This window comes from Olea europaea, unplaced genomic scaffold (assembly GCF_002742605.1).
Source record: "Olea europaea var. sylvestris unplaced genomic scaffold, O_europaea_v1 scaffold2156, whole genome shotgun sequence".
Taxonomy (NCBI): domain Eukaryota; kingdom Viridiplantae; phylum Streptophyta; class Magnoliopsida; order Lamiales; family Oleaceae; genus Olea; species Olea europaea.
The window spans coordinates 4,156-24,604 of record NW_019239545.1 but is presented as its reverse complement, the minus strand read 5'-3'; the positions used below and the strand labels follow the sequence as shown (position 1 = coordinate 24,604).

The window sequence follows — 20,449 nt, the reverse complement described above, 5'->3', positions numbered from 1 at the left end:
ACTTCTATTGTCGTTTTTAACAAGAAACTTGTCTAGTTGTGTGGAAGTAATGCCGCTAGTTGAAATGATGTCAAAACACTATTAAAAAATGTATTTTTCCAAAAGAGTTGAGCTCAAACAAGGGCTATACCTACATAACCTGCAATAGGGGTGGGCGTGAGTTGGGCTCGGTTTTTTTCCAACCCAACATAGTCGGTTTGATAAAAAATCAACACAACCCAATTATTGATTTAAACCCAACCCAACCCAAACCGATCAACTTTGGGTCGGTTTAGGCTTTGGTCCACTTAAAGTTGGATCCTATTTATTTGTTAAATTTGGATAATTTTTTAAAGTTGGAAATTACTTAAAAACCTCCATTTTTATTTATATACATAAACAAGAAATTCTTTCTAAAAATAATGTATAAATAAGTTTAAAATTTATGAAGAATTTTCTTTTTTACAATTTTTTGGAATTCATTCATTTCATCATCATCATGCCTTTAATTTTTACTTTGTCGTCAAATAACATTGTATTTGTACATAGTGTTCGTATAAATCAATCTATGTAAAGAAAATGGATGTCTATAAATTATATGTCATTCTCTTATTTTTAATATTGTGTCTATTTAAATTATTTTTCCATCTTACATATTAATTTTTTAATTCACCGAGTTGGGCTAGGTCTCGGGTTATGAATTAAAACCCAACCCAATCCAATTGAAGTTAAAAAATCGACCCAAACCGATCAATTTGGTTTGGGTTGGTCATGTTGAACGGTTTGGGTTGGATTATGCCCAGCCCTACCTGCAAGCCTACACAATCTTCCCACATAAGCAGTTCCATGTCCAAATGCACAAAAATATCATCCAAATTTGTAGAGAAAACAATAAAGTGACATTCCTATGACATGCTGAAAATTGACCCAACTATTTCTGTAACATCCACATATTTGGGCTTCAGATTCAAGGGATTTCTCAGCATCTTAATTTGTTTGAAATTGCAAAAAGAAACTATCAACTTTGGCTGCAAACCTTATGGCACGTGTGGCATGAAGAATTGAATAGTGTTTAGAGAAGAAAATAAAGCATAAATCTTGTACATTGTAGTGTCCAGAGTAATGCTATTTAGCACCACTCGTGTTAAAACATCAGTCTATATAGCACTAATATAGCATTAAATGACTCACTTAATTGCACCTCTTATTGAGCTTATCACATCATGCCCACTAGATTGGTATTGTAGCACCACTGGTGCGTGATAGCATTATTCTAGTGTCTAAGGCTTCGTTTCAAACATATAAAAGAATAAAATATCGTGATGACCACTGAGCAACAGTAACATTTGGTAAACAAGAACCACAAAAGAGATCTACAGGATAAACTGAAGTCCCATCTCAAGTGAGGCTGCCATGTCAAAATTAGTTGGACTATAAAATATCACAAAAATAGAATAGAAAATCTATCAATGTGCGCACACGTGCAGCTTTCCTGAAGGTAGAATTAGAAATTATGGCATACAGAGGCTATACTTTTCAAGATGAATAAGAACAGTAAAGCTCTAAGTATGCTCCTTCATTAGCTTAACTCTTCAGGAAATTAAAAGGTGTCACGCCTTTTCTCCTCCTTGACCCGAAAGAAATTTGAAAAAAACAACAGAAAAGGTGTCCCCAGCAACCAAGATAATCGAAAGAAAAGCCTAATTCAATTTTCGTATCTTGTCACATATGTGAAAACTTCTTAAACTCAAAAATCAGCACACGAATGTATAGCCAACCAATCTACTTCATATCACTACTAAGGTTATATTACGTAACACAGTAAAAAGGTATCGTTACTAAGGTTATATTACGTAACACAGTAAAAAGGAAATCGAGTAGTAATACTTTTTATTCTCAATGAAAAATGAAAGACAAATAACCATTAGTATATTGCGCAAGGATAAAACAAGGAAGAATTAGAGAAAATAAAGCATTGAAGGAGACAGAGACCCGAATTCACTTCCCCAGCCTCCAAAAATAGAAGGTATAGAAAACAAACAAAAAAAGAAAAGATTAAAGAAATTACAAAAGATAAAAGGAAACTTTCAAAGCATGCTTGTAAGCTTGTGTACTCAGTTAAAATTTCACGAGATTACTACAAAATTGAACACTAGATTTCTTGTGGATCCTAAATCGAAGTTGCAAAGCACAGCATAAATGTGGTTACTGACATTTCTGTCGAACAATTATCTTTCTTCGAACTACAAATTTTGGAAACAGCCACAATAATGCTGAGTACACCAATAAACCGAGTGGAAAGGGGAAAGGTGAAATAGACTCAAGTTTCCAAACAGCAGTGGCTAACAGTTGAATGCTAACTTATTTAATTGCTCTTGGGGGTGAAATATGGCAGCAATAGCCATCAATGGAATAAGGATGATGATCGGGTTGCAGCAAGTTCCTCTTCCAATCAACGTGGATTGCTAGAGTATTAAGTAAAACTAAGCTAGAACTTGAAAACTAACTATAAACAGTTCCTAACTTCAAACTCATTAATCTTTCTAAGATATGCCATTCCTGGCTTGATCGAAGTGAACTTATGAAAGGGCACGCATTGCTGAAGTTGGATCACAGTAACAAATCCCAATTGTGAGTTAATGTATGGACAACTGGATCTCAAGTACAGATTTAGGTTCGACCTCGAAGAAATTAGAAGGAATTTTTTATATCCTCTCCAGAAATGAGTTCCCATAATAGTCAATTTTGAAAGACCTTATTGTCAAAGCAGCATGGTAACCCACACATGCTTTTATAGTTATACATTTGACCATAAAAGATCAGTCATGATTCACTTCGTTTACATCAGAAGTTGGAATAATTTTTTGAAATATATCGATGTCCCTCACCCTATATATTTTTCCTCATTTATATTACTTATGAAGAACATCCATACCACCCATTTCCTTCCACGCGTAAATTATTTATCAAAATTGATTTATCCAGATTGTTCATGTCATATGGCATTATGTCCACTCTCCACATATATAACTGATTTGCTTGCATATATATAGATGCAGAATAGCATAGCATTTTCGTTGGTATAGCATAGCATTTTAGTTGGTAATTCAGGGTACTCACTAACAAAATTTAGGAAAACTTCTACTTTTTGGTAAACCATATGTTTTCTTCATATTCTTTAGCAACAAATAAAAGTTCCAAATGGTTTGTGGTTGATTATCATAATAATGTATCTATTCTTTTTTGTTTTCCATGTTTAGTTTCTCCTCCTAGTATAGAAACCTTATCGATGTCAACCAATATTCAATTCATATTCCAATTAGAAACTCTTTCAATATTCTATAGGTGCAGATTGAAATAACTTTTTCTTTGTTGCAGTAGTTACTGGAGTAATAATAATTCTATAAGTTTCAGTCAAAAGTATATGCAAATACCAAAGCGTGCATGAAAATCGAAACAAGCAGCAAACAGAGGAAGAGTTTAGACGAACCGGGTTCCCAGTTTTTGAGGAACCTGTTTAGTATGGATGCGATGTGCCTGATTTAAACAAGTACAACAAAGAATAACCCTAGATGTTTCTTACCCATCTTTTAGAAGGTGATAGCTTGGGTGCAAGGAGACACTATAATATCCCTGAGGAGATGTCCACGAGTAAATTATTTACTTGTACTTGCACCACATGAAAATTTGAATAGATCTACCTTAAATAACATTTGAGCTATAAAATAAGGTTCATGACCAACAGCTCACCAAAAGCAGAGAATAAAATGCACAAGCTAAGATCAACATCTCACTAAAAAAATAATGGAAGCTACAATTTCTTTGGGAAAAAATCACACTATAGCTGAATGGAGAAATCTGAAATAACCATTTGCTTACCTCGAAAAAATGGGTCCAGTTCCTAAATGGATTCTCAACACATTCACAAGCCGAGTACAGTTCAAGTTTTGACTAACCTAATCAAGTGCTATTTTTCTGAACAGAGTATGACAATTCCCTTCCACCAAGTCAATCAATGAACTACTAATATACATCTAAGTCAGCTCCTGTTGGTTTTCCATGGATTGTCTCAGTATAAACTCAATCCTCCTCTTCTTGTCATCCTTCTCATCCTCACGTCCAAACCAGGGTGCCGTTTTACGAAAAGTATTGTTCCGGATCCTCAAATCCAATGATTCACCAAAGACTTTTTTACCACCCTTGAACTCCAAACAAACAGCAGGCCTCTTGCCAGGAAAACTCTTCATTCGATAATTTCCAGAATCAGAAAGCCCGTCCTTCATTGCCTCAATTGCAGGAGCAAATGTATCCAGCAAAGAAACATGTTTTTCGGTTTGTGCCTCACCAGAGATCTTAGCAGGTGGAACGACAGGCCTCTTGCCCAAAAAACTCTTCTCTCCATCATTTCCAGAATCAGAAAGCCCGTCCTTCATTGCCTCAATCGCAGGAGCAAATGTCTCCAGCAAAGAAACATGATTTTCCATCTGTGCTTCACCAGAGAAATTACCAGGCAGAACAACAGGAGAATCATCCCGCTCTCCATCTTCTAGAGGATTAGCCAAAATTTGGTTCTTAATATCATTAACTTCCAAACTGTTCCTACCATCATCTGGTTCAGCAGATGTAGACGCCACGGACAGCCCATTACAGACAAGCTTCTTCTGCAAGCTCAACAAAGCCCTCTCTGCCTTTCTATGCTGCCTGGCTAGCTCAATCTTGTCTGTGCGAGGGTCGGAAACCCTTTCATTCCACATGGCTGAGTGTATATAAGTGTGAGGATCGGGAAATGCAGGCAACCACTTTGGAATATGTTTAAAACCAGGTGTCTCACCCATTTGCAAGAAACTTGGTATCAGTCTCCATTCTCTGACCACCGGAAAATGTGGAACTGGCTGTGCAAAGGGTGTCTCCTCAGCCGACTCCACATAACTTCGAATCTCTGTTACGACACCCGAACTAATTGCACAATTAAAACCAACCTCTGAAGCACCTGAAATCCTTGTCGACATGCCCAAATCCTCTAACCCTTGAATTATATCAAACACGTTACATTCGGTCCTACCAGCTAAATTTGAATAAAATTTGGCTGTTTTCCCTAGATCAAGGAGATACCGGATGGCCAAGTCAGCAAGGGAATCAAGCGCCGACTCATTAATGCTCTCAAACCCAACATTCTCGCATATCTGCGCCACTGCAATTTTCGATATTGCTCGGCCAAAATTATCCTCACCAGCTCGAGTAATTGTACTCTCTTTCCCTATCTTACTCTCCGCTTTACCTCCATCGCTCATATTCAGATTCTAGAACCATTTAGGGTTTTTACCTCGAAAAACCCTACTAGAACTCAGCAGTAAAATTCAAGCCTTGCGCCGAAAATTCACAGCACTTATTCAAATAATATTGAAACCCTAGCTGGAGGGGCTATTAACAATAAAAAAAAAAAATTGTTGCTGCAGTAAGAGTAAACTAAGAGGTTACTTACATTTTTTGGGGGAACTTCAAATTGGGTAGCAAAATTGAAACTCTTGATGGATTTAAAATGTGAAATTCTGGATTGAGATCTGATAACCCTAGAAAGGAGATGGACTTCAGCTCGAGGGTTCTTTTGAAAAAAAATTTGAGGTGAAAACTAACAAGGGTTTAAGGATTTACTGTTACAGTGACAAAATCCTAGCGAGAAGCTGAAAATCGAAAAAAAGATCGAGGGCGATCTAGAGAGAGGAAGGGGGGGAAGGAGAGAGGGGCACAAAACATAGAGAGATGGAGGTATTTATATGCCCATGGATTTTGCCTTTATCGAAAGATAATTATGAAAATATTGGAAAAATCGAAAATATTTTGAAAAGGTGACACGCGGTCGGGATGGATTGGGAGCGAGATATTTTGTGGTGATAACCCGAAATAAGACAATGAGACATTGGTCATTACCTTCAAAAAATGGTTCTTTTAACAGTAAAATTTCAGAAACCTCGAGGAGTTTATGATAATCATAGAGACAATGAGATCCCGTTTGGTAGTCATTTTTTTTTAAATATATTTTTCTCTCTCTTCTTTTTAACCATACATCCTTTATTAAAATAATATTACACGTAAATCAAAAACTTTTTCTTATTTCTCAATCATACATTTCATATCAATTTACTATTTTAAAATGCATTTTTACATAAAAATGCCTATCAAACACCTCCTCAATCAATTTTCAAAAGCCTCAACTGCCTCGCATTTTTTATAATTTTTTCATGGTCCATCTCATATCTATATGCAGTGTAATGATTTAATAAGTATTGATACTCATCTTATTTAGCTCTTGTTTGATTTCATTATTTTCAAAATATATTTTTTCTCTTCTTTTCTATATGTTCTTCTAAATTTAAAATTTTTTCGTATTTTTTAACCACATATTTTTCATTAATATACTGTTCCAAAATACATTCTTAAGCAAAAATGGGGCTCAACTGGGCTTTTAATCTTTTTTAACACCAAAGTTAGTTAATCTTAATCATATTTTGTGAATATTAGTATTTATTTAATGGACAATCTAAAATTGCTCTAGGGATAGCAATTGAACTCGTCGGCTCGTGTTGCCCATAGCTAGGCTTGAAAAAAACTTGAGTCGGTTCGTGTGGCTCGTTGGCACGGGCTCACGTGTCTTTAAATTAAAAAAAAAAAAGTCGGTTAAAGGGCAGCGCGTGCTGCCTAAAATTGGCAGCACGAAGAAAGAGAGGGGAAAAAGGCAGGCTCTACCTAGGAAGGCTTGAGCCCAAAGCTCGGGCCAAGCTTAAATTTCTTGATCGGGCAAAGCTTAGGTCAGTTGGAACTTGCAAAAAAGTTCGGACCATTTTACTTTAGTCTAGCCCAAGCCTTGAATTTCGACTTGCGAGCCAGTTCGATTCAACTCATTGACACCACTAAATTGATCAATATCTAACTTCCAATAAAAAGGGGAATGAGTATCTACTATTCATGCAACAGTAAATTAATCTGATTTTACTATGCATGATGTCATTTTTTATTTTGTTTATATCAAACAAATGTTATTCCAAATATCATGCCACTAGCATTAAAAAAAAAAAATAATTTTAGTAAATATAAACTGTCATGAGCAAAAAATAATAGTAATAAATAACTCTTCGCACACGAGTTTTAAAAAAATTAAAAATAAACTCTCTCCACAGTGTGGAAAGATGACAAACCATATGCGGAGTAAAAAAGAAAGAAAAAAATTTCCACATAGTGCGGAGAGATGACAAACCATGTGCGAAGAGTTAGCAAACTTTCCGTACAGTACGAAGTAAAAAAAAAAAATATATCCGCACGATGCGAAGAGACGGCAAATACCATGGCAAAACTTTCCGCACAGTGCAAAGAAATGACATTCTGTGCCAACACTGTCCTCACAAAGTGCGGGGTACAAAAAGAAAAAAAAGAAAAATAAAAATAAAACCTCACACAGTGCGGAGAGTTGGCAAACTCTCCGTACAGTTCGAAGTTAAAAAAACTATCTGCACAGTGACTGTCACGTGCGTCGCACGAATTTTACTTTTATCGTATTTTTATTAGTATATGAATTTTAGTTTTTTGGTAAGTTTTTGAAGCAATATCTAGAAAAAAAAAGGAAGAAAAAAAATCTCTGTATAGTGCGGAGAGATGGCAAACCATGTGCGAAAAGTTAGCAAATTCTCCGTACAGTGCGAAGTAAAAAAAAAATATCCGCACGATGCGAAGAGATGACAAATACCATGGCAAAACTCTCCGCACAGTGAAAAGAGATGACATTCTGTGCCGACACTGTCCTTACAAAATGCGGAGTAAAAAACGAAAAAAAAATAAAAAAAAAAACCTCGCACAGTGCGGAGAGTTGGCAAACTCTCTGTAAGTGCAAAGTTAAAAAAAACTATCTTCACAATGACTGTCACGTGCGTCGCATGAATTTTACTTTTATCGTATTTTTATAAGTGTTTGAATTTTAATTTTTTGAAAAGTTTTTGAAACAATATTTAGAAATATTTCCATAATATAAGAAAATAATTGCAAATTATTTTTATAATTGCATAACAGTATTATGTAATCTAAAAAAAATATATTTGTATATTTCATACTTGAATAAGAAATATACGAGATTATATAAATTATTTTGCTTGTATTCTTTGATAGTGTTGATATGATTGAGTTGAATATGAAAATTATATTTCTAAATTTGTGTAATTCAATATTGGAAAATTGAAGATTGAGCACCATATTCATATGTATTTATATTTTGTGCTTCATATATATTTAATATTTATTTTATACTTATATTGAAAAAATAAAAATTTGGAAATTTTTTTGAAATTTGGTTTGGAAAGTGAATGTACGGTGTTCTGCATTCTCGATATTTGTAAGTGCAAAAATTGATAGATAAAAATACAGTAAGCTGCAAATACGGTAGGCAGCATATACGGTAAGTTGCAAATACGGTAAGGTGAAAATACGATAAATTGTTTGCAAATACAGTAGGCTGCAAATACAGTAGGCAGCATACACGGTAATGTGCAAATACAGTAGGCAGCATATACGGTAAGCTGTCTGCAAATACAGTAAGCTACATATATGGATTTATAATTTGTTATAAATGTATAAAATTTATTTAATATTGAATTTCTTAAATATTAAATGTTGTAATTCAATATTGTTTCATTTTTTATAATTGTATTTCCAAAAATTAAAAAAAAATGGTTATGAAATTACTATTTTTTAAATGTGTTTTTTTGTCGAAAATTAAAATGATTTTTTATGTTATTTGTAAAAAAAAAAAAATTGTAATTTTATTAGCGTAATGAGAAGATTTATTATGCATTTTTATTTTTTGCATTTTATGAAGAATTTTGTTTATGGTGATGGACAAATATTCTTCCACACACGCATCATGCCAATAAATTTTAAAAAAATAATAATAAATTTAGTATATATTATAAACTCCATGAGACAAAAAAAAACTCCGCACATGAGCAAAATACGGAGAGATGACAAACTATCTTTCTACATAGTGTGAAGAGAAAAACAAAAACTTTCGGGACTTTATTTGCAAATTCCAAGAGACATTTTCTCAAACAACTTTTGAGTAATGCATTGAACACTTTAATTCCTAGCCTACAACTCGAAAGTATAATTTCAATGAAAATTGTATCCGCTTCTAATGTCCATAAGCTGCTACCAAGCAAGTGTAAAATATTGAATTTGGATGATACCCTAGAGCCTCTATTTGTGAAAGCAATGTCATGGTACTATCAATATCCCCTTTTGGCACAACTCACATATTGTTTCATCGTATGAATCACGAAAAAGCTCATTTCCAATACCCTAAATAAGATTTGCATGCTTAGAAATTGAGCTGTGACTGAAATTTAAAGAATACATAATTGATTTTGAGCAATGTTTTTCAACTCTATTTCGTTGTATATACGAAAAATTTACAATTTTAAAATTTGACTTGTAAATAAGGAATTTGAAAACAACTCTCTGCACTGTGCGAAGAGTTTTTTTTTCTCTATACTGTGCGGAGAGTTGGTTTGTCATCTCTTCGCACTATACAAAGAGTTTTTTTTTACTCTGTACTGTGTGAAGAATTTTTCAACTCTCCGCACATGGTTCAACTCTCTCCGCACTGTGCGGAGATTTTTTTTCTCTCTACACATGGTTCAACTCTCTACGCACTTTGCGGAGAGTTTTTACTCTCCGCATTGTGCCAAGAGTTGGTTTGTCAGTGCGAAGAGATTTTTTTTTATTTTGCACATGGTTCAACTCTTTTTGCACTGTGCGGAGATGTTTTTTTCCTCTCCGCACATTTTTTTATTTTTATTCCGCACTTGGTTCAACTCTTTCCGCACTGTGTTGAGAGCTTTTTTTTATTTTACAATATTGAATTATACAAAATTTAGAAATATAATCTTCACATTTAATTCAATTATATCAACACTATCAAAGAATACAAGCAAAATAGTTTGTATATTTTTTATTCAAACATGAAATATATAAGCATATTTTTTCTAGATAACATATTGGTATGCAATTGTAAAAATAATTTGTAATTATTTTCTTATATCATGGAAATATTTCTAGATATTGTTTAAAAAACTTTCCAAAAAATTAAAATTCATACAATAATAAAAATACGATAAATGTAAAATTTGTACAACGCACGTGATAGCGACTAGTTTAATAAAAAGATACTAGACAGGATAAGATTTAAACTTTGATGCCAATTTATTATTGTTATTTTTATTGACATTTTTTTAACATTAATGACTGAGTGATGCCATTCCTACATTATCGTGTACTATAGATGCATCGCATGTAAGATAGAGAAAAATTATAATAAGTTAATAACTAAATTTCTTCTCTCTCTTTGTCTCTCATGTAATATGTGATTTATCTACACATCGACATACAAAAAACATTACTCTTGGCGATGACGTTACTTTTACAAAACTTGTGTAAATTTAAAGAGTAAAAAAAATACAGAAATTAGAGAAAATGTGAATCAATAAATATAACATATTTGGCTAATGCAAATTTTTAGTAAATTTTGATTAAGGTTGATAAATTTTGGTTTAAAAATTGTCGAACTCATAAAATATGTAGTTAAAAGTAATTGATAACTTTGACTTAATTTCTACCAAACAGTAATTTAGTGAATTTTTAACTAGCTTTATTAAATTATTTGGGAAAAATCATTTTAATAATTATATATCAATATTGTTTATATCATTATAAAACATTTATTTATGTTGATTTATTAATTATTTGTCAATCGTATCTCGAAAAAAAGTTTTAGACAATAAATTTTATGTATTTTATAATAAGATCTACAATTGCATTTTTAACTAAAATGGTTACATCTAAATGAAAAGTTACCTCTTAAGAAATAAGAAAAGAAATCACATAATTTTAAAATAGAATATAAGGGAAAATGAAAAAAAAAAAAGTGTTTGGTGGAGATCAAAATCAAATTTAAAATTTTAATAAAAATTGATGAAGTATTTGGTTAAAAAGTTGTGGATTTCATAAAATGTATTATTAAGATTAGTTATTGATAGGGGTGGCAATCGGGCTCAGGCCGCCTGTAACTCGGCTAGGAAAAAGTCTGAGCCGATCAAAAAAAAAAAAAAAAAGAGTTTTCAAGGCAACATATTGGTTGCTGCCTTAAAAATAAGGTAGCACGGGTTGCTACCTATCTTTTTTTAGGCAGCCCTTTATTTATACAAAAAAATAAAAATAAATTCGAGCCTGTTCGGCCCAGCTTGGCTCGAATTGAGCTCGCAAAAAATCTAAATTAAAGTTAAAAATTAATTTCAATAACATATATCATAAGGTCTAAACCTTTTTAACTACAAATTTCATAATTTTTTTTTATCAAAATATACTAAAAATTTAAATTTAATCTTCACCAAACAAGGGCTGAATTTATCTTTGTATTAGCCATATTTTCGGATTCATTAAAATCAAAATTTGAAGAAAAATGTATTTTAAAATAGTGATGTTTTGAAGAAAATGTGCGGTAAATAAAAATATTTTTTTTAATTTACATGTAATATTATTTAATTGAATAATGTGTGATTGAAAAAAGAAAGGAAAAAATGCATTTTAAATAAAATAGTGCCCAAACAAGGGCTTAATAAATCAAAATATTGTATTTATTAATAACTCAAAAATGCATTACACTTAATACCATAATTAAAAAATTATATTTAACGTATAAAAAAGTTTCATATATAATAAAAATTATAATTATTTCGTCATTAAATTCTTGAAATTAGTATATTCGTTCTAAAAATAATCAATTAATGCATTTCAGATTATTAAATTATTATTTTAGTTTAATGTTGTATTTTATTTTTTAAATTGTTATTTTTCAATATACATTTTGGTCTAGTGCCAATTTCTTCTTAATTTTAATTATCAAATTTGTAAATTTTGAGTTTTAATTAGTAATTTTATTGTTATTATTTGTTACTTGATTAAAATTTACAAATAAATGTTAACTACAAAAAAAAAATCTAAAATAAATATATAAGTAGAGTTAAATCATTAAGCTCTTGTTTTTATCCATTATTTTGAAAATACATTTTTTCTTTTTTATTTCAACCACTCATTCTTCAATAATTACACACAAGCCTAAAGTTGTTTTTTATTTTTTAATCACACGTTCTCCATCAATATATTGTTTCAAAATGCATTTTTGGGCAAAAAATGGGGCTCAAATATGCTGTAAACAATAAAATGTCACAATAGGAATTAAAATTTGTTGTAATATTAAGTGAAGCGCAAATTAGTAATAATGAAAAACTTCAAAGATTACACCACAACTAATTGGTGTGGTGTTTTAACCCTTGTTTGATGGTGATTTTTTTTCTCAAAAATAATATTTTGAGTAATAAGTTTTAGGAAAATGTGTTATTAAAAAGTACGGAAAAAATTTAGGTTTACACGTAAAATATTTTATTGTGTGAACGTATGGTTGAAAATAAGTATGTTGAAAAAAAGTTTTCAAACAATGGTGGTCAAACATGGATTAGTGTATCAATGGAGAGGATTTTGGCACCAAATCAATTTTATTGTAGCATTGGAGATATAATCAAATCAATCAAACCAAATCGACCCGTTGATTTGATACAGGTAATTGGTTTGATTTGATTTTCTTTTAAATAAACCAATGGTGGTTTGGTTTGGTCATAATTTAAAGCCTTAAACCGCTGGTTAACTGAACTAACACAATTCACTAACATATTTACCCTTTTTTTAAGAAAAAACAAAAATAAAAAGACAAGTCATAATTTCATAACTATATAACGATTCCCTTCAATCTATGATGTTGCGGTAAATAATAGTACTGAAAATTTTATTTCACAAGCTCATTATGTTATACTTAATCTTTTTTTTAGACTACATAATGTATAAAAATGCAAGAAAATTCTTAATTTTTTAAATCTTTCTTTAATAACCTAATTTTTGTTAGTCAATAATTATTCTAGCAGAAAGTTATTTAGTTATTTTAGTTTTTGTAATCTAAATGAGCCCAAAACTTGGACAATTTTTTAAAAAAAAAATTCAATTTGGACTAAAAAGTTCAAATCGACTAACCAAACTGATTGGTTCGATTTAAGAGTTAGAGTTGGTTGATTTGGGTTGTAATTCATCCAAATCGACTAATTTGATTTTGCTTTCGAGTTGGAGTTGAAACCAATCCAAACCAAACCGCACCTTGGCCATACCGCAGTTTTTATTATTTGCTCTATATTTCAATTTTGCTTAATGTCTTAAATTTTACTCATTATAACACTTATGTCATTGACTTTTTTTACTAATTTTATCTTTAACATTTTATTAATTAGCACATATTCTCTAATAAAGATTTTCGTTCAAGAGATCCATCAGGAGAACGTAAAACCACTTATTTGCATATCGTCTTTTTAACAAAAATAAACACAAAAGTTGGACAAAATATTTTTTCCTCATTTCAAGCCAAGCAAATAAAATATTTTGACAGGAACAATCTTCATGGACGAGATGTGTGAATTAATGAAAGACTGAAAATAAAAGCTCGCCAAAAAAAAAATTTAAAGACAACTGTTAAATGAACAAATATCGAGGACTTTAGATGCAATTAAATGTGGCGTAACAGAATTAAATCTTGGTGGGATTATGATTATTCATAATTTATTTAATAGTAAGACGGATTAAAAAAAATAAAATAATTTAGATGCAATTAAATGTGGCGTAACAGAATTAAATCTTGGTGGGAATATGATTATTCATAATTTATTTAATATAGTAAGACGGATTAAAAAAAATAAAATAATTTAGATGCAATTAAATGTGGCGTAACAGAATTAAATCTTGGTGGGAATATGATTATTCATAATTTATTTAATAGTGAAACGGATCAAAAAAAAAAAAAAAAACATAATTTTACATTGACTCTTTAAAAGTGGTGTGCTCGAACATTAGCTATGATCATAGGATTTTACGAATATTAGCTGTGATCATAGCAATAAAGCAGACTCCAATTTTAAGCGAAAATTCAAAAAAAAAAAATTCTTCTTTTAAGTTTTAACCACACATTCTAAATACTCAATTATCAATATATAAGACTTTAGTTTAGGTACATTTTGCAACCAAAGCTTAGGATTTGTTTGACATTATTTTTGTTTTTTACTTTTAATTTCCATAAACAAGTTTTTGATGTAAGCTATCTTAATTTTTGTTAAAAAATAATTTTTTGAAAAGATTCCTATATTAGTACTTTCAAAAAAAGTTACATTGAACCAAAGCACTTCTAATTGAAAAGAATTCTTTCATAAAATTAATCAATGGATCCAAAATCAAATTTTGAATCTCAAAGTTTTTCTTTTAGCTCTTCAAAAGCTATCTCAACCGGATGTTACAATTATCAATTTTCTTGTCCATAAAATCCCAAAAGAAGAAAATCTTCTAGTTTTCCTCATTAACCGAATGGCTTTTCTTCTACGACGGCCTTTATCGCTCACATCTCGACTCGACACAAGTCCCACCAAAGCATCACTGTCCCATGAATTTACACCAACGAAAAATTCAATACAATTACCCAATTGGGTTCCTAATCTTCAATCGAAGTTTTTGAAATTCTTGCTCTCTGGCTCCCTTGCTCTTGCTCTGTCAGTATCTTTCTTCTATATCCCTTGAAGTTAGGTTAGCAATTGGTAAGGCATTGTTATGAATAGGAAGTTAATCAATGTAGTAGTATACTCTAGAGAAAATTGCGTGTTTATGTATATATTTCTGGTGAATTTGAAATTGTGATTTGTGAAATTACTGCGTGTAAAATAATCCATAGGTAATTTTTAGTCTTTGGATCGAGTTCATAGTAAATGGTTTTTAGAATTTAATAACAATTGACCATTAAATAGACGATATTTTAACCTTAAATTCCGTTGGATTTTCTACATTCTAAAACAAGACGTATATTATATGCTTGTTTGGGATTTTTTATTTTTTATTTAAATTAGGCAGAAGAAGATAAAGAGAATGTATTGAACATTTTAGGAGTTGGACTTGCTGATGGAAAGGTTGGGGTTAACAAGCCAGAATTGCTTCCTGAAGAGTTCACTTCTGTTATTGATTTTGCCGCTTCCTCTCACTGCCAGATGGGCAGGTCTAATATTTGTTGTTTCATTTGGATGTTTTACAGCTTTTTATGTGCTGATTATTTATTTTGTCAAATGTGATTTTCATTATTTTTATTTTACTGACGAACTTACTTTTCTAAAGAATAAGTGTTAACTTTCTAGAAAATAACTTTTAAGCGCAACCAAACATTATTGCATCTCTTGTCAAACTCGAGAACCCTTTTTAAATCCGTGTTTCCTATGCACTCTCAAAATCTAAAGGCAATAATCTGATAAGGTACTACTGGAAAGAACAAGATCAAATTATGAATAAGCAACTCTTGGATTGAAAGAAAGATTGATTACAGAAAAAGAAATGATAACAAAAAGCCTATAGAAGGCTGTAGATGTACTACTACTCTTCTCCCTCACTTTCTAATTGCCGGCCAAATGATTTCTCCTACTCTCTTATTTATAAGCCTCCTGGTAACAACCTTCTGTTTATATAATCAAATCTGTTACTGGTTCCCGCCCACTTGCTCCCTCTGTTGAGGATACTTTGCCCCAATCTAAGGCATAACATATGTAATAGAATTGACTCCATCATTCTAGCCTAATTCTGTGATATTCTTTCCATTATTTCCATTGTAATTTGTATGTAATTACTCTAGATTGATTTGTAAGGCTTCTTGTATATCAATATAAATTGACACACTCACCATCACTAAAAGCTGTGAGGTGAGTTATTCTTCAAACCCTCAACCTTCTAGAATACACGCATATGATGAGGGGTCTATCATAATCATTAACCTTTACAGGTTGCTAAATCTCTTGTTTGCAATGCGCAAGTTTTGTATGTATATGAAAGGTATTAATCTAGTCAATGCCAAATGTATTGGGAACGCTATTTGTTATTTATGTGGTATCTCGTTCCACTTAAATGTAGTTGAAAGTTATTATCCAGTACAATCATTACTATAATGTTCCTTGCGCCTAATGGTGTGTAAGCAATTTATAATTGCTAACATACGGTTACGAATACGAATTGTGCATAATGGAAAAACCGAGAAGTAAAAGAAGAAATGTAGTTTAATTCGAGTAAACATATACCTCCCAATAATTGGTATTTTAAGGAACATAAAAACTGCACAACAAAAACAATATGTTTGTAAAATTATTCATCCATCCTTAATTCATTCAATGTGTATGATATAAAGACAAAAATAAAAAATTAACCATGTCTTCTAAAATTAGAAACACTAGTTAGCTCCGTATCTCTCACTACATCCTAGATAGCTAAAATTAAATCACTAATAACAACCCATAAGACAACCTTAGACTAATTCAAAAAATAAGCAAAACATAAAAATACAGTAAAATAGGCTTTAACATTCCTTCCCCCTTAAAGACAACCTAGTCATCGAGGATGAACTTTTAGAACAATTCTACACCCCTATTTTTTCCTTTTTCTTTTTTTCCCTTCCTAATGTTGGAGGAAATACCGAGAAATGGCTCAGTGACTGTAGCATATTTGAATATTGGCATTTGACACATTAAATGAATAAAAAAAAAAAAGTTAAAACAAAACTTTGCACACAAAAAGTTGATAGTTTTGGAATCCTCTCTAACCGACGGACTCAAAAAACTGACGGCACATGTACAAGAAAAACAGTCCGACGCCATAGTGATTCTGTCGACGAGTAGAAACCACCTATCTACCATCGCCATCGACACTATTTTGGTTAGTTTTTGTGAGGAATTTCTAGTTTTTCGATGTTTGCGATGAATTGAATTATTTTTTACATTTATGCAGTTTAATTAGATGAAAATATGCCTGAGTAGATAGACTGTTGGTCATGGTTGAGTGTAAATGTGAATTTGTATAATTTGTGGACCTCTTCTCATCGGAAATGGTGTTTCCCGGCCAAAAGAGGAGACGAAGACTGTTAACAATCCCGAGTGTTAACAGTCTAACCCGACTGTTAACTATTTTTTTTTTGAATTGAATTATTTTTTACATTTATGCAGTTTAATTAGATGAAAATATGCCTGAGTAGATAGACTGTTGGTCATGGTTGAGTGTAAATGTGAATTTGTATAATTTGTGGACCTCTTCTCATCGGAAATGGTGTTTCCCGGCCAAAAGAGGAGACGAAGACTGTTAACAATCCCGAGTGTTAACAGTCTAACCCGACTGTTAACTATTTTTTTTTTGTATAAATATATTTTCCAAATATACAAAATTAATTTTCTTTATAATTAATTTATTTTAGTTTGATTAAATAATAATTATGTTATTTATTTAATTAAAATTTTTTTTACGCTGTTTATAATTTAAATTTTTTCAATTTTCTTATATTAATATACAAACCCATAAGAATTTAAAATTGATAATTACCAAAATTAAATGTTCTTTTTAACCAAATTAGCAAAATATTTTTTTCCTTTTCTTTTTTTTTTTTACCAAAATTAAATATTCATTTTATTAAATAACCGAAGTTAAAGAAATCTTCAATTTTTACAAATTTAATTGAATAATATTTATATTCTTTATATAATTATTATAATTTCATTTTCTTTAATTTTTTTTATATATAATCTAATTAAGAATTTGAAATTGATAATTACCAAAATTAAATGTTCCTTTTAACCAAAGTAGCAAAATAATTTTTTACTTTTAATTTTTTTACCAAAATTAACGAAGTCTTCAATTTTGGCAATCTTAATTGAATAATATTTATATTCTTTATCTAATTTTTATAATTTCATTTTCTTTAGATTTTTATAAATATAATCTAATTAAGAATTTTAAATTGATAATTACCAAAATTAAATGTTCTTTTTAACCAAATTAGCAAAATAATTTTTTCCCTTTAATTTTTTTACCGAAGTTAAATATTTGTTTTATTAAATTACCAAAATTAAATAAATCTTCATTTTTTTCAATTTTAATAGAATAATATTTATATATTCTTTATCTAATATTTATAATTTCATTCTGTAAAGTTTATATGTAATTTTAAATGGTATTTATCAAAATTAAATATTCCTTTTAACCAAATTAGCAAAAACAATATATATATATATATATATATAATCTACATGTTAATTAGATGAATCTACATGTTAGCATTTTGGTTCGATTAATGTTTCGATACTATATTTTATTTCATTCTCCATTGTACAGAATTCTAATATACACGCAGAGTTGAGGCAGATGCTGGGCAAAGCTACATAGAACAGTAGCTTCAACAGTTTTACTACAGTACTAGAGCTGCTGGATGATCAGCACGCTGATATCTTACGCCAATCTTTCCTCTGGCCCCTATATCAGTTGAGGGAGGTACAGTACTCGGAACAGATTATCGATGCACTACTATGTCGATTGTTGAGTCCAGTTAACGGTGATGCCCTCCACTTCGACCTTGGGAGCAAGATCGCCAGTTTCTCTATTTTGAGTTTGCCCTGATCAATGGACTGAATATTACAGGTAATGAGATAGCTCGTGACAGTACTTAGAGAGGCAACAGGCTATATGACACTTACTTCCATGGACAGTGGGCAATACTTGTACATCAGCTGATGGAAGTGATGAAGGGGTGACACCAGATGTTAGATAGACTAAAGCTAGGTTTAGTACACATCCTTGAGAGCGTAATGCAATGTCACCACAAGAAAACTGCGATCGACCTTTTCTATCTGGAGATCGTCGACGACATCGATTGCTTCAATAACTATCCGTGGGGTCGGAGATGTTTCAAGAACACCGTACACCTCTTCATCAAATCGCACTCAAAGCCCAAGGGGCCTATGTGCAAGTACAGTGCCTATGGATTGCCCCTGGCGGTGTAGGTCTGTTTTTACATAATCAGTAGCAAAATATTTATACTATTGAATATATATATATAATAATTGTATGTGTTGCAGATTTTGGTATACGAGATTGTCCTCGCCCTTGGTGCTCGCTTTGCGAAGCGACTGGAGACACGATGCCTTCGAATGCATCACTGGTGAGCATCTCGAGCGGACAGGTGTCCATCTGCGAAACAGTTATCGACTCTTCTTGATGACCTTCATGTGAGTATTATGTACTTTGTAGTTTATATTGTGGGCTAGTTTAAAATCTCATTACGCAATCATTAACTGAGTTGAAAACATAATGTCAGGTTCAGGTCATAACTGAGTTGACGCCATCGATGGAGGACGAAGGTCGAGAGCTGGTGCGGGAGGTGCATGAATTTTATATAATTTATTGATTAACGTTTTTATGAGTTAGCAATTATTAATTAAGTTAATAATTTGTAATGTTATTTGTGTAGAAGCACGGTCTAGTTGATCGACGATCACCTCCGTCGAGGGCATCACCTCCTCCTCCGCCGAGGCCCATCCCCGGTGGATCTCCTGCACACAGTCAGGGTCATGGGATCAATGATCTGTATGCCTGCCTAACTCGATTCATAGTCGATGTGGAGCGACAATTGATGAGGAAGGGTCGACGACTTATCCTACAATGTTACAATGCTACGTGGCCATGTCGTATCCCCCCTCTAGGATGAGGTCGCAACACTCCGAGGTGATATTGCAGGTAGGTGATGGACTGACAGAGAGGGTGACAAAGAGGACGGCGGAGAGGGGGTTACCCACAGTTTTGGACAGATGATGCATTAGAATCATTTCTATTATCGGTGGAGCGAGATTGGGTGGCCCCAATGGAGATGGGACAGGTGGGGGTGGAGGAGAGAGTGGGAGAAGAGAGGGTGACGAAGGTGGTGGGCTTGATGGGAGTAGGAGAGCCAGCCGGGGAGAAGGAGAGGGTGACGGAGGCGGTGAGCTCGATGGGGACTAGAGAGCCGGTCAGGGAGGAAGAGACGGTGATGAAGGCGGTGAGCTCGATGGGAATAGGAGAGCCGATTGGGGAGGAGGAGCTAACGGAGGTGATGATCCCCGATGGTAAGAAGCGTGCTATTGCTATGATGGAGTAGGTGATCGGCAAGAGGCCAAGATTGCTATCACAGTACGTCATTTCTCCCTTCACGGTCGAGACGAAGAGGAGGAGGTTCGTCGATGGGATGTTTCCCAACCTATTTCTGGAGGTGGACCATGCCAAATAGAAAGTGTTCCAGACGGAGTGGAGAAGAATTTTGCCTGGGTAAGTATTCATGATATTAGTAAAGTACGATGCGTTACTCGTATAGGCTTGTTTAACATTTTTATGTTTCTTTTGTTAGGACCAGCCGCACGATCAATTAAACGACCATCTCCGATGCTTATAAGTGATTCCACAACATCATCATTCCAGGAGCTTGGCTTGCCGACGATGTAAGTGAAGTAGTCATATTCTTATTTTT

General features: G+C 32.3%; 1 protein-coding gene and 1 long non-coding RNA gene across 2 annotated transcripts; one reads left to right on the top strand and one right to left on the bottom strand.

Annotated features, from left to right (window-relative positions):
* Positions 1–3,662: 3,662 nt before the first annotated feature.
* Positions 3,663–5,740, bottom strand: LOC111380511 (transcription initiation factor TFIID subunit 8-like). The gene has a single exon (XM_023004096.1). The coding sequence runs from the start codon at positions 5,268–5,270 to the stop codon at positions 4,014–4,016; it is 1,257 nt and encodes a 418-aa protein (XP_022859864.1). The 5' UTR covers positions 5,271–5,740; the 3' UTR covers positions 3,663–4,013.
* An 8,637-nt stretch (positions 5,741–14,377) lies between these two features.
* Positions 14,378–15,236, top strand: LOC111380515. The gene is made up of 2 exons (XR_002700195.1): positions 14,378–14,696; positions 15,003–15,236. It is a non-coding gene; the product is annotated as an uncharacterized LOC111380515 (long non-coding RNA).
* Positions 15,237–20,449: the final 5,213 nt, after the last annotated feature.

Coding starts and splice junctions, on each gene's coding strand:
- LOC111380511 (XM_023004096.1), bottom strand. CDS start 5,270: ATGAGCGATGGAGGTAAAGCGGAGAGTAAGATAGGGAAAGAGAGTACA.